The following is a 10000-nucleotide window of genomic DNA, read 5'->3' on the forward strand; positions in this document are numbered from 1 at the left end:
CGTACACACACACATACGAAAATAAAATGTAGGCATATGATCCATAATGATTTAAGATTAATTCACGAGCTATGAAAAATGACAATGGCTGAGATTATAAAACTAGTACAGTGCTTACCTTGGGTGGTCGCGAATAGGGGCGTAGAGATGATTAAAAATGTCAACGAACATTACTCAAAGGTAAAATAAGGAAAAAGGAAAAAAAAAAAACCAAACCATACATAACGGCCACCAAAACAGAATAACGCAACCCAGAAGAAACAAAACTTGGACTCGCTAGCATTTGTAAAAGACGGGTACCTCTAGGCAAAAAAAAAAAAAATAAAAAAATTTTAAATAAGTATAAAAACGATACTACAAACAACGGGTGTAACGTGGAGGCAAGATTATGATGGAAATAACTGAAAAGCAGAATTTCTGAACCCGTACTTACAGTATTTCGGAAAGCGATGAGAATGTCCTCTCAAGGAGGCTAAAGTTACAAAACCTAACCTTTTCCCTTTTGCTTTTTCAAACACACAGTTCTGTTGCGGCTACTGAGTGAGTTTAATGGCCAATAATATTTAGCGTTTTCCACTTCCTAAATATTTTGGAAACTTATTTTTGGTTAACGTCACGAAACCAGTAAGATAAAATGTAATGTGAAGCAAGTCCAGTCACTGAAGCAACCTGAACGCAGCTACTGAAGTCACAGTCTTGCTTCCTTTGCTAAGATAGTGTTGCTGGATAGCAAAATCGCATTTAACACGACAAGTTCAGTACAACAGTCTTGTTACATAAATGAGAAATGGTCTTTTTACATACACACATATACCTATATATATATATATATATATATATATATATATATATATATATTAATCAGTTAAAGTATGAATGTGGTAGTGACCATTGTGAATTTGTTTTTCTCGAAATTCCTCAGGGCTGAACAAGAATATATAAGGTCTTCTCCATCTCTGGTCAAACGTATCCAAATTCGAAATAAGTGTGCATATGTGAATTGAAAATGAGGAATAACACTGTTCAAGATCACAGAGCAGGAAAAATGAAATGTATTTAAACGTATATTTGACGACAGCTTAATGGAAGTCAGATATTTATCTAAAAACTTGAGAGAGAGAGAGAGAGAGAGAGAGAGAGAGAGAGAGAGAGAGAGAGAGAGAGAGAGAGAGAGAGAGAGAGAGAGAGAATTTTAAAATTGAATTAGATACACCAGAATAATTAACTCCGAAGAGAACACAATTATAATTACAAAAGACAAGTGAGAGCAGGACTTTTCTCAAAGTATACACGTTACAAGATTTCATTCTAGTTTCTCACTGCACTGACGTACACTAGCGCTAATTACGGTTTTTACCTATAGCATACTGTGTCAATGATTCTATGAACGTGGAATTTTATGGTGATGAGTATTTTCAAGATTTTCTTTAATTTCCTGGTTTAAAGTCCGGAGGCGTCTGATAATTGACTAATTTGGCCCTCTATAAGTGACTTCATGTTACTTAGTTACGAAAAAGATTTTTGGAAAAAATGAAAAGTAAATATCTAGATAGAAATATTTTTAACAAGTCAACAAAGGTCACAGAGTGGTAAGGAGGAAGGGGTGAAAGAAAGAGTTAGTGTATTGGAGGGGGGGGTGTGCGGGAGAGGGGGTAGAGAGGATGCATTCCATCAAAGAGACTCCGAAATGAAGACCTGTCTCCCTTTTTCCCCCCTCTCTTCACCCGAGGGCCAAACCGTTCTTGGGTCGAATCTCCTGCGTCTGCATTTGTCGGCGAATCAAGGCCTGATATAAAAAGTGCGGATGGAATTTTATTTTTCCCACTTCCGGGAAAATCTCAATACTGATCACTTTTCGGGAGCTAAAAGTCCATCTTTACACACAGTATTAATTAGAGTCAAAGTCGCTTGTCAATAACGGGAGAAATGCCTGTGATAATATATGAAAAGTAGCTTTTAAAAGTGGCACCGCCTAAAATGGGTGCGATAATTAAAAGACGGGGAAAAAAAGGGGAGGTTTAAATGGAAAAGTTAGGGGGAGAGGCCATTTTTTCCCCGAGCTGAGAGAGAGAGAGAGAGAGAGAGCGTTCTTTATGAAGCAACAATGATGCGAAGATGCTAATACAACACTTGCGACCTCATGACAAAGGGGCCACACTCCCATGCTCCGGCGGGGGTCTATTTTTACGAAGGCGAGCGAACTGTGCAAAGCTTGAGGAAGAAGAAGTAGAAGAGGAGGAGGAGGAGGAAGACCCACATCACGCCAACTTTTTAACAATTAGCCATTTTTTACTCAGAAGCTCTTAATGAACAAAATCATAATTAATGGGGTAATTAATTCTGATAGCGGGTGTGCCATTGATGTCGCGCACCGCAAGAAAGGTAAGACAAAAAAATGAGAAATAAAAAATACATCATTATCCCTCCCATCAGGAGCTGAAACATTTATAAATAATTAATTCTGTATCAAAGGGGAGATGGTAATGTACTTTCTCTCCATGAAAAAGAATCCGCTATCATAGGGGAAAGTAAAACAAATGAAGGATTGTAGTACGTGCAACATCTATTGCTTGTGTATATATTGCAGTATGAGTAAACACATAAGTACGCATATGAATATACATATGTACACACACACACACACACACATATATATATATATATATATATATATATATATATATATATATATATATATATATACATATACATACTGCATATGTATGTATATATATATACTTATTATATATATATATATATATATATATATATATATATATATATATATATATATATATATAATTATATAGACATACTTATATGAATACTGTGTAGACTTTAACATCTAAACACGAATAATTTCATTATCTAGTTTTTCAAACTAATTTTACTTTTGCCTTGTTACGATTACTTAACATTACAACTAAGATTACAGCAATGATATGAAAATATACAACACATTGTCCAGTATTGATTGTAACATTAACAACGTGATTACGAGTGATTTGAAGGTTTATGATTTACACATACAAACCTATACATAAATTTACCAGTTGAATTTCCCCCAACTCTCTCTGTGTCTGTCTGTCTCTTTCTCTGACTCTGTCTCTGTCTCCTCTCTCCCTGTCTCTTTCTCCTCTCTCTCTCTCTCTCTGTCCCCTCCCTTAGGCTCTGTCTTCTCTCTCCCAGGTTCTGTCTCCTCTCTCTCTGATTTTGTCTCCTCTCTCTCTCTCTCTCTCTCGCTATCTCTTTTCTCTGTGGTTCTTTCTCCTCTCTGTGTCTCTGCCTCCTATCTCAGTCTGTCTCCTCCCTCTCGCTCTCTCTGTGTCTTCTCTCTATCTGGCTTTGTCTGTTTTCTCTATCTCTCAGTTTCTTGCTCCTTTCTCTATGTCTGTCTCTTCTCTCTTTGTTTCTGGCTCCCCTCTCTGTGTCTCTGTTTCTCTCTTTCGGCCACAACAGCAAAAGTTGCGGAGGGAGTTTTCTCATCTACACCGCGTCTCTTATCTCATGAAAATTCTTCGCCTCCCCCAGAATTTCTGCTCCGGTTTTCCCCCCTTTTCCTTTTGTGTCCATTCCCAATCCCCTAGAAAGCTCCCTAACCGGCTCCCTTCCCCCCACCCCCAACGAAAGACCCTCTCTGTCTCTTCCCCTGCAGCCGCATTCCTGAACCCACAAAAATGTTGCATTGTCGTCAACTGGGGACGAATCCAAAGGGCGATCATTTTTGGACACTGTAATTAAAGTAAGAAGTGGAAACGATACTAAGCTTCCAAGGACCCCTCCCCCTCCTCCTATTCTAGCCCCCACCCCACCCGTCCTGCCCTTTCCTCCACCTTAAGATTATTCCGTTTGTTTACGGTCACTCCCATTGATTTTCGTTCAGTCCTTTTCTGTGATGGGTCCCCAAGCCATGAATTTATTTAAATGTAAGTGCTGCACCGCACTTGAATACAATGCACTGTGCGTATGCAACATTAATCTGATCTGTGCAAACGCAATCGTACATAATCAGATTCTAAATACATTATTATAATATCTAAGTGAGAGAAGCAAACAGAAAATGAAATGCTTCATCGTCTTTCCATTGATAATGAATGCACTTGACTTGTGCATATTAAATTTTTATTCACTCCATGACCTTTCGTCAGGGCTGAATTCAACAATTCCCTCTATTTCGATGGTCCCTCTCGTCTTGGGGATCCAATCATTCTGGGGAGAACACGAACTCCTGAGAAGGCCTGGAGACTTCTTTTTTTCCTTTTTTCCTCCAAGTCCCTATCGGGCCGCTGCTTCCAGTGTTAATTCTCAGTTGCAAATTCTGAGCCGGAATTAGCAATGGAAATCAGATGCAAATTCTGAAGAATATTCATACGATTCCAGGGCCAGTTGAGACAGAGGTGTTGATTTTTACAAGGACCTGCAGGAGCAGGGAGAGGCCCCTCTTAAAAAAAAAAAAAATTCATGCGAGCAGTGTCCTTTTCTCATCCGTTTTCGGATATAAATATATTTACCGCACGTAATGCACTTGTGAGAATATCATTATATAAATCAGCACGCACACAGACACATATATATACCAATTTTATAGAAACTACCGAAAATAATTGAGAATTATAGCATTGTAATTGTTTATGTTTTTTAAGACACCAAGGAAGATTGTATTGAATTTTTTATACACCAGTCGCGTAATGTTTTAACAAGACTGGAATGACAACACTTACGGAAAAGTAGTAAAATGCCTAAATCCATTTTAAGTATAAATATTATTTATGGAGTACAAATTGGTCAAGGCAACTGTGGTATTTAGCAGCAAAGCGCTAAACGAACGGACTGTTTTATGTCAACGGTAATGCACCTGAAAAAAGCAAGGGTAAGAAACTGCAAACAACGATTCATCACAAATCTGGTAACTAACCATATCAAATGTTTAAGAGAAAACTGCAAAATACTGTACGCTAAATCTGCGGTCGTCATTCTTTCCTGCTGCCTTTGTTGTTTACCTTTCTTCTATGTATACTTACCCCGTAGGGGGGGGGGTAAATATACATAGAAGAAAGGTTAGTGCCGTCAGTGCAACTAACGCGGTGCACTGCAGGCATTGCTTAAGATTATTTGCAGTGTTCCTTCGGAACCTTGCTGCAACCCCTTTCACTCCTTTTACTGTAACTCCGTTTATATTCTCTCTCTTCCATCTTACTTTCCACCCTCTTCTAACAACTGTTCTTAGTGCAAATGTGAGGTTTTCCTCATGTTACACTTTTAAAATATTTTCATTCTCATTTGGCTTTTAGAGTTGAATGACCTCATAGGTCCCATTGCTTGGCCTTTAGCCTAAATGTTATATTCCATTCCAGTCTATGTATCTTTAGGTCGAATAGAAACAAGCATAAATATGAGAGCGGAAAGCTGTGACATAGGTGTGCTGCAAAATGTGGGAACGAACCACGAAAGACCTGTTTTTCTTTCCTCCTTGATTGAAAACATAGCACGCACAGAAGATCTGCTAATTTTCTTTCCTGATGCTACACAAATATTCAAAAAGGAATAAACAGACATATTCCTCAACGGGCTGTTAATTAATGAAGTAGCATCATTATCTCGATATGTGAAAGAGCTACGTGGAAACACTGAAATTTAGAGGATGAAATGGCATAGTCCATCACACAACCTGCTAACGAGAGTGATTTTGAAGAATTATCATAATGAATCCTTTCTTTCAAGAGAAGATTAACGTAAGCTTTTAGATATCTTACAGCTAATAATGTTTGTTGGAAATAATCGCTTGTAATAAAGCAGGTCGATGTTCACAACGCATCATCGACATCCAAGGCGGGTACCTTTCTAATAAGCATCACAATCACAAAGTTTTTTTATGAAAAGCCTCATGACGCCCGTTGTCAAACCAAAAGTGGAGTAAGAAAAAAAAAACGAATAAAATCTTTATAGGAAAAATCAAACAATAATATTATTGACAAAAATTTGTACAAAAAATTCCTTACCGTTTCTCTTTCTCTCTCTCATCCCGTGGGCGGTGCAGATATAATGTAATAGTCATTTTCACGGAATCTTGAAGCAGCTATTGAGCAACTCGAGATTCAAATGAAATGAAATATGAGACCATGGCATCAGATCGAGGAACTTATAAATGATCCAAATGAAGAGACACAGGAAGGCATCATGCTTAAAAGGGGTTCGGGAAAGGGGGTGGGAAGGGAAGTTTTGGGTTTACTTAGGAGGCTGCAGAGCAAAAAGGTCAGGCCAGAACAAAATCTAACAAATACATAACAAAAGGAATTTAAAGAAAAAAGCTCATGGGTCCTTTTTTGCCCGCAGGAAGTTTGCCTGCACCTGCATGCTTCATGTGATGATGTTTTTTTTTTCTTTCCTATGAAATACCCGGAAAAGCAAAGAAGGATCAGCCACGATGAAAATGATGGAGGTTGGTTAAGGGATGAGGGGCGGGGGTGAAGGGAACCTACCCTGCTCAGGGACTGGGGGAACTAATGGCCTGAAACCACGCCCTTCCACCACGCCCCTTGGACTAACAGTGACCAACCGACTCTCACCCAAGCCAAGTGAAGGTATGATTGGTTGAGCAGCCTCGATGGCCGATGAGGACTTGGCTGCGATTGGCACTCTCGCCGGTTGACCTGGGTGCGAAGAGGAAGAGGAAGAGGAGGAGGAGGAAGAGGAGGAGGAGGAGGAGCTGGATTGGTGGGCAGGTTCAGGAGAGATTATCTTAACTACGTATGGCGACTGAGGAGTAGAGGAAGACTTCAGTTGCAGTAGACAGGCAGCGGCATTTTGGTCGTCCAGACTCAGAGCAGACGGTTTGGGACTCTTGGACTCCTTCCCTTTGTGCGTCTTGAAGGACGAGAAGTCCAGCTTGCGCATGTCGCTCTTCAGCTTCTCTTCGTCGTCCTTAGTGCCCGGCTCTGACTTGGGCTTTCTGCGCAGCGAAAGATCTAGTTCGCGCAGTTCGCTTTCGTCTTCGACGATGCGCATCTCGTTACTCGTATCATCATCATCATCGTCATCATCGTCTGCAAAACAGTCATTAGACCCAACAGTCTTATTGGCATCGTCGGAGATTTCTGACCCTTCGTCACTCGACTGATTCCTATTCTCGCTGCGCGGTTTCGACAAATCTTGGGGGCCTTCATCGTCATCTTCATCATCCTCATCATCGTCGTCGTCATCATCTTCGTTATCATCTTCGTCATCATCTTCATCATCGTCCTGGTCATCGTCGTCTGAACGGGCCACATCAAGTCGGCCCGAGGGGCCTTCGGACGGTGCTCTGGGAATATTTGCTTTCTGATGAACTGCCGAAGAAGAGTCACTCGAGTCGCTGGAAGTTTCGGGATGACGTTTGTCCGGCCCTTCCGAATCTTTCTGGTTCTTCAAGAGCTCCTGGGCAGCCATGAGGTTCTGAAAAGGCGACGGTTTTAATTTATGGGTCAAAAGACTACGCGACGGGGAACTGACAGCCGTCTGTGAACTGCTGCCTAATTTACCGGTCCTAGCCTCAATCCATCTGGACAGAATGGTATCCCTGGGATACTGTGGCACCTCTAGAATGTCCTTTCCGTGCTTCTCCGTTTCCTTCTTGACCTTTGCATCCGAAGTCGAAGGTTGATCTTTCGGATGGAGTTCACTTAGATTACTTGGCACCAAAGAAGTTTTTGTGGAGGGCAAAGAAGACTCCTTGCCCAGCTTCTTCTCCTTCTTCACCGTGTTACTGAGCGGCGTCTCTTTGTGTTCCTTTTTAAGGCGTATGGATGGAGTTATTGCATCCTTGCTCTCGTCGTCGTCATCGTCGTCGTCATCGTCGTCATCGTCCTCCTCCTCCTCCTCCTCCTCCTCTTCCTCCTCCTCCTCCTCCTCCTCCACCTCCTCCTTGAGACCTTTACTGTGGGACTTCGGACCAGGATCGCGTTGTTTATCTTTGAGTTTGTCGGGCGGCTCTCTTGCAGGGGGTATTCTCTGGACGGGTGGACTGGAAGGGTTGATATTATTGCTTTTGCTCTCTTTCACTTTCTCCTCTTTCGGTAAACTACTTACGACGTGTTTTTGGATCTTTTTGTGTGTTTTCTCTCGTCTACCTTTCGTTCCCTTTGTTGGCGTGCCGCTACTTCTATCGACTTTCCTAGAAGTGGAGGTCCTCTGACCCGTATCAATATTCTTTTGTGCGTGAGACGTCTTTTTGCCGGTGCTTTCTTTGCTCGACTGACCGGGGTTGTTACTTCTGGCTGCGACTTCGGCAGACGAGGTGGTTCGTCTAGTGACCCTGGAAGTATTCCGACTACTATCACTTTCCCCCTGGTCATCTCCCTCTTCCTCATCCTCCCTCTCCCTCGCTTCCCCTCCCTGCTCTTCCACCTGCTTCCTCTCACTCCCCTCCCTCTTTCTGGGACGCCCCCTACCGCTCCCTTTCCCAGAGTTCCCTGTCTTTCCAGCATTCAGCTTTCTCTCCATTCCCGATGTCATGACGGCATTCGATCTGCAAAGAGATATAAAATCATCTCATCAAACTACTGAAGGTGTTAGTCAACGCTTCAGTATCTTTTTTATTCATCTATTTTTGTGTGAATTTATGCCATTTTGCAATATAACGAACCCTCCACCCACCCCTACCCCCTCGGTCTCCAAAATAAGCGTCCCAACTAGATCTGCTTTTGGGCAAGCAAGGATTAGAAGAAGAGTTTTTTTTTCGTTATCTTCTGGAAAGCAGGGGTGAAAGCGGACAGCAACATTTGAGTATGTTCGAACTGTAGTTGCAGATGTCTGCAAAAGTAAAAAAAAAAAAAAAAAAGAACCAAGTCAACCAACGAATTGTGAGGAGGAGACAAAATGTGCTCCATCAGCATTTTTTTTTTTTTAAGGATCTCTGGCTACAGTTCACAATCGGAGGATATGTTGATTCGTGGGTTACTCTGCAACTGACAGGTACCAAACGGGCTAAGCACCATCACCATCTTCTCGCTATTCAACGGCTCGAATCGGGAAGTGAGAGAACTGAATCACTGGCAGTAAATACGCCGTCATTATCAAAGATCATCACTGTCATCACACTTAAGATCATCACACAGGTGTTACCATACCGAGAAGAGAAGGGCATTCACGCAGGAGTTGTCACCAACGGGCCACTCGCCTGGAAGACCTGGAACTGCCTTGGCTATCACGGGACACCTTCCACCACAATATATAGTTTCTCTGATCTATACATTTTGCTTTTGACTGCTTTAACTGACACTAACATCCAATCTCTCCTGTCCTCAGAACACAGAAAAGATGTCAAAATTTGATTTGCATTAATTTTAAAAGTCTATTTAAAAAAAGACTAGTCACTATGCTACGGGAAAAATCTAATGGAATGACCAAAATCGACATTTATAAAAGTAATCTGATGCAGATATATACTGTACATTTGAGGCAAATTGAATTTTGCCTTACACTTTTTCGTAAGGTGGTGAAATAAAAAGTTGTTACTGTTGAATTTGGATGCAAAACATTTTCAAATGGGCATTTCAAATTAATTTGTAGTGATTCATTTTAATGCATGTGCTTGAAAAAAGTTTAAGTCATGACCTGAAATGCGCTAAAAAAAAAAAGACTTTCAAACAGTCTCCGATTACATAAGTTACTTTTATAGTATACTGTAAAAGTAATGTTATACAGTCCAACCATGATCATATCTGCTCTATGGAAAGGAAAAAAATCTTTCATTCCAAATCTACGTCTTAGTCGAAAAGAAGAGAGTGCCATCTACGAAACCTCGAAAAATATTTAAAAGAATGATAAAAATGGTTGTTAAATAATTATGTTTAATTCTCGCTTCTGTGTACTACACGGAAGCTGTTAATGATAGTTCCATTTATTTATGTAAAGAAAGAAAGAAAGAAAGAAAAAATTTTAAAAACTATGGCAACAACTTTTTAATAAAAAAAAAAAAAACTCCTTTGGGATCCCCCAAAACACCAGAACCTGTTTTGTCGAA

The 10000-nt window shown here is 40.7% G+C and overlaps 1 protein-coding gene across 5 annotated transcripts in view; it reads right to left on the bottom strand.

Annotated features, from left to right (window-relative positions):
• The window catches only part of LOC136833381 (myelin transcription factor 1), an 862112-nt gene that overhangs the window by 35015 nt on the left and 817097 nt on the right, over positions 1-10000 (bottom strand). For all 5 annotated transcript variants that reach the window (XM_067095437.1, XM_067095439.1, XM_067095438.1 and 2 more), the window contains one exon: positions 6480-8503. In XM_067095437.1, coding sequence (XP_066951538.1) covers positions 6480-8503 — 2024 coding nt within the window. The remainder of the gene's footprint in view (positions 1-6479; positions 8504-10000) is intronic.

Source organism: Macrobrachium rosenbergii, chromosome 51, assembly GCF_040412425.1.
Source record: "Macrobrachium rosenbergii isolate ZJJX-2024 chromosome 51, ASM4041242v1, whole genome shotgun sequence".
In the NCBI taxonomy this organism is placed as follows: domain Eukaryota; kingdom Metazoa; phylum Arthropoda; class Malacostraca; order Decapoda; family Palaemonidae; genus Macrobrachium; species Macrobrachium rosenbergii.